Source organism: Falco peregrinus, chromosome Z (genome assembly GCF_023634155.1).
Source record: "Falco peregrinus isolate bFalPer1 chromosome Z, bFalPer1.pri, whole genome shotgun sequence".
NCBI classification, from domain to species: Eukaryota; Metazoa; Chordata; class Aves; order Falconiformes; family Falconidae; genus Falco; species Falco peregrinus.
The window spans coordinates 82,680,254-82,696,851 of NC_073739.1; the positions used below are offsets into that span (position 1 = coordinate 82,680,254).

Below are 16,598 nucleotides of genomic sequence, written 5' to 3' on the forward strand. Positions count from 1 at the left end.
GCCGCTACACACCGCCCCCGCCCGCCGCGCCCTGCATGGGGCGCCGGTGGTCCCGAACCCAGCCGGGCCGCCGGCACCACCACCAGCAAGCACCTCAACAAAGCAGAATGCACACTGTAAATTTTTAATTTTTTACTTTTATTTATGTACACCTCTTGTAGCAGATTTATTCCCGAGCCATGAGCTTTTGCTTCTTCAGCTTTTTCTGGGATATCTGAAAAACAGGCAACAGAACAGCATTACATCTACGCCTTCCCAGAATGCCCTACAACCAAGCTTACAGGCATCTTTCTAACGAAGTACCAGGAATTGCTGGACATTTTTTCGCCTGTTTGCAAAATGATCACCCTCACATATAGGTCAGTCGCCTTACAAGTACTGCGTTGCTTACAGGCAGTCAACTCAAATTGTATCCTAACAGTTCAGACCTCTACCCAAAAAGGGACCAACACAGACTGCCCTGATGGAGGGCAGAACAAACCAGCTGGGCGATATACGTCACCAAGGGCTGTTTCCCCTCACCCCCGAGTTCAAAGTTTTCTTTACAATAAATATTGAGGTTGCTCAGAAATAACTTAATTTTTTTCATGGGTGTTCCAAAGGTGTCCTAAGATAGTCATCACAGCAACCTTTCCAGTTGAAAAGTGCAGTTACTAATGAACACTCAGATTTCTTGGTGGTGACACTAAAGAGGACTAAGGATACAACACTTGGCACCTTTTTCTTTTGAGCAACTTCTTCCTCTGGCTTGGGAACAATCTGCTCCTTCTCAGTGAGGATCATCTCGATGTGGCAGGGAGAGCTCATGTAGGGGTTGATCCTACCATGGGCTCTGTAGGTGCGTCGGCGCATTTTGGGAGCCTTGTTGACCTGGATGTGCTCAATGACTAGAGAATCCACATCAAGACCCTACAGGACAGAGGGAAATCAAACTCGTGGTTTTCAAATACAAAATAAACAAAAAAGTAAATAGCAACCCCTGGCAAATAAAGCAGCTGAGCATGGCGGGAGTCAAGGGAACCACAGGCCACTCTTCCCCATTTCACAATGAACTTTCTATGATGCCAATGGCTCAGAAGGAACGATCTTTTCATGGTTATTCCAAAGGTGTCCTAAGGTAAGTCATCACTGCCATCGAAGTCATCAAGTTAAGCACCAAGTGTATGTATTACAAAGATACAAACTGACCCAAGAGTCCATACATTTCGCTTTGTTTGTGGGTTCGAAGAGCTCTAAACCATATTTATTCTAAACAGTTGATAACCACACACAAACTAGCTACCTGTGATAAATTATTACTCACATTTTAACTCAACCCCCACACACACAGCCTAATTCTAACTCACATCAACGGTACACCTTATACAATTCAGCTTCAAACACAAAGCAGGCCTTATCTGGCCTTCCACATTAGAGACATCGAGTCTGGAGTGCCGAGACGTAGCATGACACCAACACCTTACATTTAATAACGTCTACGCAGCCTACCTTGAGCTCAGCATTGCTCTCCGCGTTTTTGAGCATGTGCAGCAAGAACTCGGCGCTTTTCTTGGGCCAGCGTCCCTGCGTCCAGCCCCACTGCTTGGCCTGCAAGAAGAGTTTGGGTTTTGTCCCTGCACAACACAACGTACCCTTTACACACCGTTAACATGCTGTTACATCCCCTTTTATTAAGGCTGCATACCAAAATAATTAAATTTGATCAGTAACTTGATGCTCAAGTAGATGCAATGCTTGCTGCACTGGAATTAAGGGTACTCTTTCCTCCTTACAATTTAATACTTTATCATCGATGATGAGGCTACTCTCCACGCCATCTCATCATCATCTTTCTCTTAAGCAGTCAGACCATCCATCTCACATTTTCACTTCGGACCTCACCTGGGCACATCTACCGACTCCCCCGTTGTAGCGACGGAAGGGAACACACTGCTTCTTCAGGGTGACATCCTTCAGGTACTTGGTGGCCTTGCGGATGTGCATGCCCTTGATGGCCTGGGCAGTCTCTCGAGTATTCTAGCAACACAGACCACAGCCAAGTTGTTCTTAACACATCTCTCCAAGTTACAGCGTGAGCAAAAGCGCTCCTCTCTCTTCCTTGGATCCTATTCTTTTTGCTACAAACTCAGTTTAAAAGAAGCACTTGCAGAAAAAGTAAATCTAAAGAATGAAGAATAACAGCATTTTTCTTTTTTGTTACCTACTTTTCTAACCCTCAGCATGTCTTCATTCTTTTTTTACCCAACGGCTGTATCTTTCCAACAAGAAAAACTAAGAACTTTAAGTATTTATACTTTTTGTAGCTCTGCTTTGGTTGCTAATCCAAAAAAGCGTGAGCCTGAAGGATAAATTCCTTCTAAATGTCACATATGGCACCTCAGAGGAAGCAATGAGAAAACAAGCTACAAAAGCAAACCACACACAATCTAACTATCTCTGCACGAGAATTATAAAGGGGAGAGAAAAGGCTCAGAAAGAAAAATCAGAGAAGAACAGCACAATGAATGCAAAAGCCAGAGAGTAATTATAATCCTACACAATTGTTAAAAGAGAACTAACCAAAATAAGTGAAATCTCTTTCCACCTGCATTAAATACCACCTAGCAGAAAGGCATCTGCTTAGCTTTGGTTTTGTGCTTCCCTCAACGTGTCCTGAATTCAAGCTACACCTTTCCCAGAGAAACCTGTGCCCTCACACCACACACTACCCACCTCCCTCATCATGCTGAAAGGCAGCACTATCAGACAAATCTGATGTTCCTTCCAACCAACCAAAAAAGGCAGAGTTCAACAAATTAGAAAAATCTCTCATCTAACATTGGCCCTATTCCTCCTACTAAATTCACTGCAACTATTTTCGCACTGTATCATATTATCTATATTGGACAGAAAGCTCTTTACAACACATCATCTTGGTTTTGATCCTGGGGATGAAAACAATCATTACAAGCAGCTAAAGCAAATGTAGGCCATAATCTGTGTAATGACACAGAAGAGTAAAAGACAATTCCTGACAAAAACCCCAAACCAAAAAAAAGTATCAAATCAATTTGCATTTCCTACAATGCACACACAGCGTACCTTGAAATGCACACGTAGGTTGGATCCCCGTGACTTGCATGCTGCAGAGAAAGAAGACCAACTTTTTGAATTAAAACCTCAAATGCTTTAGAAACATCTTAGGCGAAGGCTCACGAAAAACAACTCACATTTCGTAGGATTCTCCGGATCTAGCGAGTAGCGCACCATTCTGGGAGCTCAGCTGCAAAAAAACAATTAAGAAAAACACCGATATGAAGCTTCTAACACAGAACCTGCATCGTTCCCCTTACCGCCGACAACCAGCTGAAAAGACCGCTCAGAAATTACGCTTTCTTTTCACAGTTTGATCCAAAGGTGTCCTAAGAAAGTCATCACCGCAGCCAGGGCCTCTCCCCGGGGCCGGCCTCCACCTCACCGTCGCCAGCCACCCCGAGCTCCGCCATCACCATCCCGCCCTCCCCCCGCGCCATCCCCGCAAATACCGAGAGCGTCCGGCGAGGCGGACCGAGCCCTCGCCCCCTCAGTGCCTCCCCGGGCGGGATGGGGCAGGATGGGGCCGGATGGGGCCGGCTGCCCGCCTGCCATGGCTGCTCACCTCAGGGCGGCGGCGGGGAAGAGGAAGAGCAGCGCATGCCGGGAGCCGCAAGAGCCCCGCGAGAGCCGTCCGCTCTCGCGAGAGAGCCGTCCGCTCTCGCGAGAGAGCCGTCCGCTCTCGCGAGAGAGCCGCCCGCTCTCGCGAGAGCGCCGGCGGGATCTAGCCCAGGCAGCGTCGCGGAAGCGCGGGCTGGGGGGCGGCCAGAGGGAGCGTAGGGCCAATGAGGGGCCGGTGAGGGCGGCACAGCCCGAGTGCGGGCATGAGACGGGCAGGGAAAACGTGCCTGCGGGCCGGCCGCGGCCTCCTGCCAGCGTGCGGAGCGTGAGGGCAGGCGGGTGCCGCTGCGGGGCTTCCCGCAGCCCCGGGCCTACTTCCGCAAAATGGCGGCGGGCCCCCTGCTGCGGGGGAAGGGCCTTCTCCCCCTAGGGAAGCCCGCCCCGCGGGGGGCCGCGGCCTTGTTAACCCCCCAGGCAAAGCCGGGGGCAGACAGCGCTGAGGCGGGTTGAGCCCAGGCCAAGGAGCAGGGCCCCGGGCCGCAGCTAGGTGGCAGCTCAGGATGAGGGGAGGGGAGCACGTCGCTTCAGAGAGCTGACCGGGATACACCGCAGAGATCCATCCTTACACACTGCAACTGGTGTTTATTGCGCCTTTATTAAAAAAAAATAATCAGAGGCTTGTGAAGATAATGATACTTCTTGCCCCATTTTAGACGGCATCCGCAACTAGAACTGTCTGGGATATTTGATAAAGGAGCAGTTCAATAAAAACAAAACGTTTCTTGGAAGTGGCACCCGGCTTCTGCAAAAGGCTTGTCCAGCAAAGTTTGATAGAGTGAAAAAGGAGAGAAACACCTCCCCGAGCGGCCAGCAGCCAGGTGTCCAGGCACCTCCCTGGCACGGGTGACTCCGGGTTCAGCTCTGCGTTTAGGTACAAGCACAGCAAGAACTTGCTGCCCATGCAAACGCTCCAACCAGGAGGCTATTTTTGGATCACTTCTTTAGCACTAAAAGCCCCCAAAGCTTTTCATCTAGATAGAAGAAGGAAAATATTTTAACTATCGCAGATATTACATGGCTGGCTGGAAGCTGTAGAGTTCTAATTGTTACTGCAGCTTTGCATCTACTGCCTCAAAGTGTGCCTTTGATTTCGTTTTCAAGGGGAAGCTTTCTGCAAAGTCTCAAGTAACTTTTATGTACCAATCTCAAAGCAGGGAAACCTGCTGGGATGCAGGCAAATAATATTAATCTTTTTATATACCCAAGTTCCCATAAAAAAATGAGTCAGGAGCCCATGCTCACAAGAACACACTACCTTTTGGGTGTGGATGCTTCCTTTGAGATATTTGAGATTTGTTTTCACTGATTAGCGCTTCCATCCTCATCCAAGGGATTAGAAGCCGCTCAGCACCTCAGTACACAACCCTCTCAGAGCAGTGGTAATGTGAGGGAGGATCAGCACCCACGCATGACAGCCTAAGTCAAGCATTCAAGCGTTACTAGAGAAAAACAGACAAGAAAAAGTGTTCCCTCTGGGGTCTCATGACTTCGAGGAAACAGTAAATATGTAAAAAGCGAACTCAGCAATGACTTCCCAACACTTAGTGTTTCAGTTCTCCTTCCGATGGAACAAGAACAGTAATATTTTACAAGAGCACTAAGTCTGCAGGTGCAATAAATTAAAACTAGCAAAACAGCTGACCTTGAAGACTTGTGTAGCCTTCCCCACACACTGTGGGAATCTCCTCTCACAGGGCATATGAATGCAACTCTCCTCCTTTGTTGTTTCTGCCCTCTCCTCCGTACCTACTTCCATGTACTGCCAGTGGAGGACACTGGCCTTTCCATGGGAAGCACCTTCACAGGCAGCTGCTTCTTAGCGGCAGAGCACAGAAGCAACATGACATTCAGAGAAAGCTGGAAGAGAGGTGTGAAACATCAGTAGTTGACACATGGTGGGAATTATCACATGGTCATTGTGTTCCTCAACAGAATCCAAAACAAACGGGCACGTTGGAACTGTTCACAATCAGCTGCTGAGGGCTTGCAGTGCTGGAAGTGTAGAGGTAGGAGCTTCTGCAGATGGTGTCAGGAAATGGGATGCATATTTTCATCTTTGTTGGGAGGTTAGCAACTGCTCTCAGAGGCAGCCTAGCATATATCTGGTGCTGAAATTGGGGCTGAGGCAGCTGAGCATGTGCCCTTCTTGAGATTTACCCAGATTATTCCCCCGGTACACCAGCTGCCTTGGATATCTAGCTTGCATGAGCTGACTCAAAAAGAGCTTTTGGATCCCAAGGAGAAAATTTAGGCATCAAAGTCCAAACTCATGTTCCTGAAAACTCCTGCATAGGAGGCAGCTGCCTCCTATTGAAATCTCAACTCTATAGGACTTTACCTTAAACTCCCCTGTTGCCATCCCTCTTAGGTCCCCTGTCCATACCACCCAGACTTGGTGACTGTGCTGTGCATGCCCAGGAAGACCTCACTCTCTCAGCAGGCACTGAACACAAAGATCCAGCTGTGTTCAGACCTGAACTGTTCCTCTGGTTTGTGCTCTGGAAGTTCCTGCTGGTAGCATCCTCCTGCGAAGGGCTCATCACAAGGGCAGCAAACGTGTCTGCCATCTCCTGAGGTAGAAACTTGCAGAAAGTGATAGCACCCATCTCAACCCACACAGCATACTCCCAGCACGTGAGAGACCCACTTTCAATTTTCTTCTTGTGAGAGGTTTCAAAGCCACATCCTAACCACGAGGCCAGAGGCTATTCTGTGGCAAAGGTGCTCCCACCCTTCCTGCTGCAGGGTTTCTGCCAAGCAGCCTGCAATGTGTTGGCCTCACACCTCTCCCCTGGATGTCCTCCTGGGGCTGGAAGGAAGCTGCACTTGTTCACCTGCCCTGGAAGAGCCCAGCAGGCAGCAGGGAGCATTCGGATACAGGAATGTTGTATCAAGTAAGTCCTTGTGTGTCTTTAGCTGTGAATAAACAAGCGGCCTTATCACTGCTACTGGAATTGCTAAGTCAAACATCATCCCAGGTGGCAATCAGTAAACACCCTCCATAGCCACCATCCTTCAGGGATGATCCACTGGCCAGGGCTATGTTTTCACAGCAGATCTGGAATCAAAGAGATCTCGCTTCCCGCCTTAGGACCCACTGCTCACCTTCCAGCAGCTCTGGAGTTCAGCCACTGCCAGAGCAGATGTGACCGAAGCAACCCCGTGCCTGTCCTCAGCCACCCGGTTCAGAGGCCAGGCCGTTACTTTTAGCCCCTGCCCCATCACAGCTCAAGCGCCTGGCTGTTGGCTCTGGCACACACCTGCCTCCGCTGCCTCGCTGGGGGGTAGGAGTCTCTAATGGAAGGGCAGGTGGAGCAACAGGAGGGTCTGGGCTAAAATCCCCGTGACAGATCCATTGGGGCTGACTGGCCAAGCTTAACTCTGGCTCACTAAAACACACCATGTATCTGCTGTGCTATAGGAGGGGGGCTGACTTCTTTGCACGGGAATGGAAGCCAAGCCCTGAAACTTCTTTGTAGATTTCTTGGCATGCCTTACAGACCCAGTTTTTGGAGTCCAAGGGTTATGTGGGTATATTAACTCTCATTCACAAAATTATATACAAATGGGTTGCTTGTCCTAATGGGTCCTAAAGCAGAAAATCTTGAAGACAAAGACATTTTAAACTGAAAACAGCTTGAATGCTGGAAACACTGAAGCTTTCCAGCCTTCAGACAGCTGCCTGCACCTTCTCTCCCTGAAATCCTCTCTCCTGACCAGCCTACAGATTCTTGCACTCCTCTTCCCAGATGTGTGAGTACTCCAGAGGCACAGCTCCCTCCCATTGCTTGCATTTTCCTCCCACGGGCAGCAAATCAGTGGCATTCAGATACATGGTAGGTGAATTCTCCAGCTAAGCCACTCTCCACAACTGTGTCCTAAAATCTACCAACCCAGGCAGCAAGTCCCAGGAGCAAGATCGGTGAGCTTGGAAAAGGAGGAGATGAATTTCCAGAAGATGGACTGGCCACCGTCAGCAGGACAAGACACTATAGGAGTTACTATATAGGAGTATCAGTAATTTTGTCCTGGTCACTTGAAGAGCTCAGTTATGTTAAATATTCCTCCCTGTGATTTTTAAGAAGAGATGCTTCCATAGGGAGCCAGAAGTTCCTCACTTAAGCAGATATAAGAAAGTTATTTTCTATATATGTATATTTTTATGTGAATATAAATCATCATAAGTTTGTCATCTAAAATGTGAACAACTGGAATGCTTTTGATTCCCTGTGAGGCCTCCTAAAACACAGGCAATTCTTTACAAGGAGAGGTTACCTATGCAGTTCACTTCTGTTGTGCGTATACTGTACGCAGCCCAGGGGTGAGGAAACAGCTGAGGGAGCTCAGCATTGTGACAGCTGAGTATCTGTCATTACCGTCACCACTGCTGAAGTGTGACGCAGCAGGCACAGCACCTTCCCCCCGCTGCTGGTAACCAGTCAGCCAGGAGCATGATCAAAACACAAAAACACAGCAGTTGGTGATATTGCCTTAATAAGCAAAATTTTTGGCATGTTGTCCTAGAGCTACAGGTTCATCCACCCCCTGCACGCCCAGCGAGGAGGGAATCACCAGCAAAACAAATCTCCCATGTGATTAAATAACCTCATACCTGAAGTTTGTGTTTATTCAGTGTATTTTGTGCCAGCAAACCATTTACGCAGGTTGTGCAGGTCTATGACTGCTTGTTCATGGCTTTAATTGCCAGAAACGGACCAGCCAATTGTCTTGATTAGTTAAGGCAGTAAATAAAGACATCATGTAAGTGCCTGACTGTAAACACTATTTGGGATAAATTAAATCCTGGGCTTATGTTTGCTCTAACCTCTCTAGCTCATAATTGAGACTGCTTTAAGTGTGCTTTTGGTTAATGAAACCAAAACATAACCCTGGAATCAGGGATATTGCCCACAGTTTGCATCCACAATTTGGGCACAAATTAAAATATGGCGAGTTCTGTTTCAACATAAGAGAAAACCTTTTTTTTACTGTGAGGATGGTTGAACCCTGGAGCAGGTTATCTTGAGGCAATATACTGGGCAACCAGCCCACACTGATGGTGCTTTGAGCTGCAGGGCAGTTGCTCTAGATCTCCACTGGCCCTTTCCAACCTCAGCTGTTCTTGATCTGTGAATCCTGTCAACATTTCTAAAGCTGAATGTGCCCTGTACTATGAAACACAGCCTCAAACTCCATCCATTTGTTTTATTGCATCTTCTAACCAAAATGGATCACAAGAGCCTTCTCCTCTCTTCTGTTACTATCTGTTCTTTTCTGCAGCTGCCCTGGCCAAGAGCTCCTCTGGATCTGGTTGTTATCGGGGCTGATAAACCAAAGTCAGACCTGTTCTTCTCTTCCAGGGGCTTCTGCACTTCCAGCTCCCTGGTGGCAGGCACAGCACAGAGGGACCCGGGGCAGGAGCTGTACTCGCAGGCAGGACCTGTCTTTGTCACCCCTGCAGCCCTCCCTGTGCTGAGCCAAGGGAGTGATCTGCACAGGGCCTGGGAAACAAGCCTGGATGATGCCTATTAACACAACCTGTGGAAAAGTTTCAGCCAGCAGACAGTGTTCTCATGCCACGTCAAGAACCTACAGCCCTGAACATCCATTCTCTTCCACACGTAATGTCTGTAGCAACACTTAACAGCATTTTCATTTATCATCCCCGTGCGTGGTTTCTGTGTTCATCCCTTCCTGTTGTTATTGTCAGAGATTTTCCTCACATTTCTGCTCTCTCCCTCTCTGGTGATTGCAGCATCTTCCTCTCACAAGATGCAGACTTCCATGCTAGGATCCCAAATGTCACCTCTGAGGTCATCCCTCCCTCCTGGCTCCCTCCCTCCTTCTTCCAATCCTCCAGCTACCTCCCCCTTTACTATTGCAACAACTCTGATACAAGCCTCCTCTTTCAAAGCTTTCCCTATCTGTCTGTGCTTACTAATCCTCTCTAGCTGAGCCACCCTCCCCCTCTCCAGCCTCTCCTCTCTGCTCCACATGGTTTTTCCAGCATGCATGGCCCAGTCACATGCTGGTGCTCTTGAAGGTCATATGATGGGTAGGGACCACCGGGCAGGGCTGTGGCAGGCATCTGCTGAATGTGGGGCCGTGCTAGGTAGCACACCTCCAGCTCCCACCCTGTACCAGGGCCATCAGCCACCCCATGGCTCAGGTGCTGGACCTGCAGCGTGCGGGGATGTGACACCAACTGCACAGGCGCAGGATGGGAGGCAGAGGCCGCTGAGTAGTATTGGAAATGACAAGGAAGGTCCGTTAGGCACGGGGAGGTGGTTAGCGGGATGGGTCCTGCACCCATGCCCCAGACAGGCAGGGCTGCTGCTGCTGCTGCCGCTGCCCCCCGGCCTGCTTACCCAGCAGGTCTCTGCTCACAGCTCCTGTGTTGTGCTCTGCTTGGAACATATCACCCTTGCTCTATGACGTGTATCATAGAATCATAGAATAGAATCACAGAACAGTTTGGGTGGGAAGGGACCTTCAAAGTCCCTCTAGTCCAACCCCCTGCCATGGGCAGGGACACCTTCAGCTGGATAAGGTAGCTCAGAGCCCCATCCAGTGCACTGGGCACCTCTCTGGGCCACCTGTGCCAGTGCCTCACCATCCTCAGCATAAATAATTTCTTCCCTCCATCTAGTCTGAATCTCCCCTCTTTGAGTTTAAAACCATCCCCCTTGTCCTGTCGCGACAGGCCCTGCTAAAAACTCTGTCCCCATCTTTCTCCTGAGCCCCCTCTAAGTGCTGCAAGGCTGCAGTAAGGTCTCCCCGGAGCCTTCTCCTCTCCGGGCTGGACAACCCCAGCTCTCCCAGCCTGTCCTCCCAGCAGGGGTGCCCCGGCCTCTGACCATCCCCGTGGCCTCCTCTGGCCCTGCTCCAGCAGGTCCATGTCCTCCCTGTGCTGAGGACCCCAGAGCTGGATGCAGCACCGCAGGGGGGTCTCACCAGAGTGGGGCAGAGGGGCAGAGCCCCCTCCCTCGGCCTGCTGGCCACACTGCCGGGGATGCAGCTCAGGATATAACTGGCCTGTACAGAAAAATCCTCTTGTTTTTCCTATGCCCTGACCTTAGTCTGTCTGCCTGTCTGTCCTTGGACTGGGAGTTCCTGGGATGAGTATCAGCCATGTCTGTACATCACAGTCAGTAACATGAGTACAAAGTACTAAGAAATGCCCCAAGCTTTTCTTAATTAATTACAGAGCCACTGACTCTTCCTAATATGAACCGCACACTCAACAAACACAATAAATGGGAGAAGTTGGGCAATTAGGAATAAATGGCCAGAAGGCAAAGCAGAGCCCGGTGGGGGACCAGCATCTTCAGGGATATCTCATTCTTTCCCATCGTCATGTTGCACACGTTGCAAACGGATGCGATGGATGCCCTTTTCATTGAGACACAGAGGAATGAGGCTGGATTCAGGGATGGGATAATGTGATGGGTTCTCAAAGTTAAATGTGCAAACTGGCGAAAAAATAAATGAATAATATTGCTGGTATAAGCGAAGCCAACATCTGAGGAAAACAGGCTCCTTGTACATGTATCTCTAAGGATGGCTCGAGGCTTTCCCCTGTCTCAGGCAGATCCCAGTGCTGCGCCCTGCTCAGATTTGAGAAGGCAAAAATTTCAAAGGAGAGGGTAAATGAAAAACAGGGTGCTGGAGAACAAACAATACCAACCTTGATGATATACAGCACCATCTCATGCTGCTTATTTCTGTGCCCTGAACTGTTCGTTATACTTTTTCTGAAAAACAGAAGATAGCACCTAAAAGTTTATGTTTGTGGTTGACGGTACCATTCCCCTTCAATGCCAATAACAGTAAAACACCGCCAAACCAGCCAGACCAGCAATCAGCACAGCAGAGGCAGCACATGCAGGAGCTGTCTGACCCAATAACAGCCTTGGAAGAAAGAATTATCTGAGATTTGCAACCATAAAGCTTGGGTGCAAATTAGCAATAATGGTGAGAACTAACATTTTATGTTTTTATGTGGCTTTGCCAAAGTAACTAACAAATTAATTGGTTTTAATAAATAACTCCTTTCCTGTAGGCCACTGGGAAGTTAAGTGGCACACTCAGAGGTTCCTTGTTTCAGTGTCCATCCAGATTTACAGGATCAGTTTTGAAAGCCTGAGTGGCACTGAGATCAATTTAAAGTGGATTTAGGAGTGCTGAAAAATGAAGCACTAGATGGCTGGTGTGGGGTTTAGTCTAGGAAGCTTTTGGCAAAGGGGGAGATGTCAGCTTGTTGTTTATATATATAAATATTCTGCCAAAATGCCAACTTGTAAGATCTTTTAGCTGCTAATTACCAGAAATAAGCCCAAAGACAGAGCTGTGCCCCAGTCTGACAGACACATCTGAGAAGGCAGGAGAGCTGCTGCCTGCTCTGCCAGGTCTTGCGGTCTCCTCTGGAGATGCAGTCCAGCGGAGCGTAGAGTACATCTCACTGATGGTCCTACCACATCCACTCCAGACTTGGGCCAAATATTCCTGCAGATCCAAAGAAAAAGCATGTGGATAAGGATATGCGCTCTAAAGCAATCCCTAAACCAAACAACTGCCCCCAAACTCCTCTTGGGACTCTCTAGCAGCTCCAGACTCCACTTACAAAAAAAAGGCAGGGGTGCAGTCTTAGTAATTTATTATTTTGTTTAATCTTTTCCCTTTGCTGGATGCAGGAGAGTTACAGCAGAAGCACCACTGAGGGCTCACCCTCCACCATCTGAAGGGTCAAGTGATCACAAACTTCTGAGACATCTCTCCAATCCCCCGCCAAAACAAGACCTCAGAAAGGAGCAGAAGCAAACATCCCCCTGGCCACCCACGACACCTCTGCACTGCCAGCGGGCTTGGCTCCAAGTCCATGTTCAAGTCCAAACATGCTCGGCATTCATACGGATTGGATGGAAACGCGTAGGCTTTGGGTAAAAGCGTAAGAAGAGAGAAAATATACGTCATTCTCCAGCACAGCCCTGAAGACATCCTTGTCTGCAGAGTGGATGAAGCAGGCCCACTGCCCACCACTGGGTTTTCTGTCCCAACACAAAGCAGCCAAGTGGTCTGGATCCATCTCACGTACCACAGGACACGCTGGGAATGACAAGCCGCTGAATTACCCTTGTCCATTTGGACACAGGGAATAGGCGTCAGGACTGACTGAGCTCTCGCTGGCTTTCAGCCTGTGCTCCCACACAGCTCTGCTGGGGCTGGAGATGGAGTGAGATCACCTGAGGGTCTCTGCAAGAACAACACCCTCAATCAGAGCAACCCAGGGGACTAATGCAAGGCATGGGCAGGGGTGAAAGGAGATACAAATCCTCCTGAAAATCACTTCATGTTGCTCAGGCATGTCTGGGAAAATGGCACAACAAAGAGGGGCCAAGAAGTTTGTCCTTGGTGAAGGGTGGTCTAGCGGCAGGACCGGGGACCTGCTATAGGGAGGGGGCAGCTGGCAGGGATCAAAGCTTTCTGGAAACCTCACTGTGGATGGTGATGCCTGGAGGCAGGTACAAACTGTAACGTTCCTGTCTGTGTGACAACGTTCACAAGAATTAGCATTTCACAGGAATGCAGGGATTTATTCTTCAAGGCCCACCGTATCCACGAGTGCTACAGACCAAACATTGCACCAACAGAGCATGTCCTTGGTAAGAACCCAGGAACAGATGCCAGCGGATTTAATGTGGGACAGGAGGCCCATTGCAGATTTGCAGACTGCTGGCAGGGTCAGCTGTAAATATTCCCTCACAATCAAAGGCATTCATCTAAGGATTACATGCTGGGGGCTTTGTGGTAAAGTAAATTTGCAACTAACAGGACCACTAATAGTCAGACAGTTTAGTTGGCTCCCTGGCTGCCATTTATTTCCCCCCCCCCAGTCATTTTTACTACATCTAAATACCATGGGGATGGGAGACTTGAATGATATGGCCTAAGAAATCAGCTTAGAAGAAGTAGGAGAAGGGGTTACCTCCAACAAAGAGAGCTCAATGGGGATCGAACAGGGATATCAATGGTGGGTAATGCCACTGAAGCATGTGAGCTGATTTCATAACCTGATGGAGATTAGCCTCTCTGGAAGCAAGCAGGATATGTCAAGGGATATGAAGTATCGGTCCTATAAAGCATGTTCATAGAGGGGCTGTATTTGAAAGGCTGAGGAGGGGAGGAGAGACTTTGTGGGGTAAGGAACGGCTATGAAACAAAGAACCACAGCCTGCTCTCACTCCAGTTTGATGCTTACAGAACGAAAGTATCCCGAGCAGAAGCTATGCCACATGAGTAATATCTACCCCCTCTGCAGGAAGCGCCAAGTATAAGATAACCGGTGGTGTGATGGGATGATGACAAACCAAGAGGTTCTGGGCTGAGCAGGCACTTGGTGATGCAAGGATTAACCCAGGATGCTGTTTTACGGCAGAGCTGCCTCTCCAGGACCACAGACCCTTTGGATGCAGCCAGCTCCGCGTGCCCACCCGTCGTGGGGGCCCCCCCAGGCCCTCGCCCCAGCTCAGTGCACCCTGAGGTTGCTGCCGTCCAAGCAGCCCTTCCCTCCCTCAGTTGGGTCTTCAGCCCCGTCTCTACCCCTCCTCCCTCATCATCTCAGAAACAAATTAGGCAAAAGGAGCCAAGAGGGAAACTAACACCAATCCCATTAAATTCTACTGCCTGGGCTGTGTTTTATAATTGACAAGAAAAACTGTTTTATAACTAAAAAAAAAAGGGGGGGGGGGGGCGGGGGAGAGAGAGAGAGTGAACAAACCCTTTCTCGCCCCTCCTCCTATCCTGCAAATCCTACTCCCTCTTTCATTGGAGAAAAAGACTTAAAATAGAAGAAAAACAGGCAGGAAGAATGGAGGGTGGGTAAAACACTCTCAGGTTTCTAAACGTGAAATTAAAAATTTGCAGAGCAGCAATAATCACTCCCCAACACTGAATATCTCACCTAAAGCAATAAAATCAAACTTGGGCTTGTGCAAACGAGCAATCCCTAACAGGAACATCTTTGACTCTTGTTGTTCCGTTGCTTTCAGCAACAAGCACCCCACGAACCCAAGAGCCACAATTTTTCCCCATCAGGAGGGGTCACTTGAGCCAAGTGCTCCACTGCCTCCTTCCTAGCGATGCGAATGCAATGGCATGCAACCTCAGCTGTGGGCGTACGGTGCAAATCTCTCCTGCAGCCGCTCGCCAAGGCAGTGGTACCCTGTCCCGGGCAGCAAAATACACTCTGCTGCTCTTCCCACAGCAGGTCATCCCTGGCAGAACGAGGGATGCAATGTCAGCAGCGCTGTTCATGCAAAAGGCTGTTTATTTTCCTCGTGAACTCCATGGATGCTCACACCAGAATTTACCTCTGCAGGTCTTTAAAGAGGTTGTGTGATGCTGAAAGATTTTCCCTTTTCCGTTAATGCTCAGTTCTTTCATGATTCATACTTCTCACTGCGCTTTCTGCAAGGAAAGGAGGTGTTAGCACACTCATTTTAAAGACAAGGAAATAGGAGCATTAAAGACAATTATTTTGCAGAAGGCTCCCGACTTCAGTCTCCGTGAGCAGGATGGTGACAGCCTGTTTCTGTCGGAGATGCCAAGCTCCTGCAGAACACATTGGCCATAACCAAGGTCTGAGATGTTCTGCTCATACGGAAGCAGCACTGAAAGTGTCACTGCCAGATGCATGGACATGGAAACCTCTCAAATTAAATGCTGCCAGTGAAGAAACCTGCCTGATCCTTCCCCGAGATCATCAGTAGACTCCAGACCTTTAAATATTTTGGCATATTAATTTACATATGATACCGATTTTAGCTTTTTGCTACTGAGAAGGAAGCTTAACTCCTCTCATGTCCTTTCTACCTCCACATCTCCTGGCTCTGCTCAGACTCACCACATTTGGGGCTGAAGCAGGAATCAACCCCAGCCTCAGCCACCCAGCAGCCACTTGCAAAGAGTTTGTGGCTACAGCTGAGCAGGCTATTTTTCTGTTTCCTATAAAAATGATCTCAAAAACATTCCTGTTCTGCTTTTGGACTGAACTGAGATCTTTAGGAAATCACAGTGGGAATGGAGCTGGGGAGAGAGTAACAGAGCCAGAAAAATGCCTCCAAGAACAGCCACTGTCTCCCCGGGCATTGCCCTGCTCACACCAGCTGCTGGGATAAAGCCTCAATCATCCCTCCAAGTGCTATAAATATTGAGCTTCCCGCTCTTTTAAGATGGATTATTACCCGTTTCACCCTGGGTTATTATTTATTACTTATTGCAATATCCAGAAATTCCATCTGGGAGCCATGAAATCTTTCCCAGTGAAAAACTAATCAAAACTAGGAATTTCTCCTTAAAATTATTGGGCTTAACGAACTGTTATTTTCCAAGCAGCTTTGGGTGGGAGCCTTCTTCCCTCCAGGCCATTAGGGTTACAGAGAGGTCAGTGCAGAGCTGCACTCTCCACATTGATACAATGCCCATCACAACAGTTCCTGAGCATCTCCCCAAACGTTCATCACCTTTTGGCCAAAGCAGACAGGAATTATTTTGATGTGCCGCTTCTTTGCTGTTGCTAAGCTATTCTTAGTGCTACTGTCATTCTTGGAAGCCAAAGACGAAGAGCAGGACCCCCTCCCAGAGCCTGGCTCTGCACAGACAAAAGGAGGACACAACAGCTGAATGCAAAGGCAGGGGAGGAAAAAAGAGAAGATGTTGCAGTGGCTGGCAGTCTGGCTGGGTTTTGTTGGCACCAGGAATTTTTGAAAATGATGAAGCGTTTGATAATAAGGCTTAGCTGATTTGTTTCCTGCAGGACTAAATCTGATCATGGGCCAGCAGCTGAGAAATCTCTGTCCTTTCTTTTTTAGGCTGCTGCTGTCAGAATGCTGCTCCTCGAGAGGGAC

General features: G+C 48.7%; 1 protein-coding gene and 3 non-coding genes across 5 annotated transcripts; all 4 read right to left on the reverse strand.

Annotated features, from left to right (window-relative positions):
• Positions 1-117: 117 nt before the first annotated feature.
• RPL17 (ribosomal protein L17) lies at positions 118-3,738 on the reverse strand. Of its 2 annotated transcripts, none has more exons than XM_055790823.1 (7): positions 3,638-3,738; positions 3,210-3,262; positions 3,082-3,122; positions 1,882-2,016; positions 1,489-1,587; positions 718-909; positions 118-214 (listed from the first exon to the last, which is right to left on the reverse strand). In XM_055790823.1, exons 2-7 carry the CDS (start codon positions 3,247-3,249, stop codon positions 167-169), a joined length of 555 nt encoding a protein of 184 aa, XP_055646798.1. In that variant the 5' UTR covers positions 3,250-3,262; positions 3,638-3,738; the 3' UTR covers positions 118-166. The 2 variants fall into 2 exon arrangements, with proteins under 2 accessions (XP_055646798.1, XP_005242938.1); XM_005242881.4 differs by having other exon boundaries at positions 3,525-3,648.
• On the reverse strand, positions 560-628 carry LOC114013716 (small nucleolar RNA SNORD58). The gene has a single exon (XR_003556863.1). It is a non-coding gene; the product is annotated as a small nucleolar RNA SNORD58 (small nucleolar RNA).
• On the reverse strand, positions 1,068-1,134 carry LOC114013718 (small nucleolar RNA SNORD58). The gene has a single exon (XR_003556865.1). It is a non-coding gene; the product is annotated as a small nucleolar RNA SNORD58 (small nucleolar RNA).
• On the reverse strand, positions 3,354-3,422 carry LOC114013717 (small nucleolar RNA SNORD58). Its single transcript, XR_003556864.1, has one exon. It is a non-coding gene; the product is annotated as a small nucleolar RNA SNORD58 (small nucleolar RNA).
• Positions 3,739-16,598: the final 12,860 nt, after the last annotated feature.

Coding starts and splice junctions, on each gene's coding strand:
- RPL17 (XM_055790823.1), bottom strand. CDS start 3,249: ATGGTGCGCTACTCGCTAGATCCGGAGAATCCTACGAAAT. Junction 2,017..3,081: donor ACCTACGTGTGCATTTCAAG/GTACGCTGTGTG, acceptor CTGTGTTGCTAG/AATACTCGAGAGACTGCCCA. Junction 910..1,488: donor AGAGCAATGCTGAGCTCAAG/GTAGGCTGCGTA, acceptor TCTGTCCTGTAG/GGTCTTGATGTGGATTCTCT.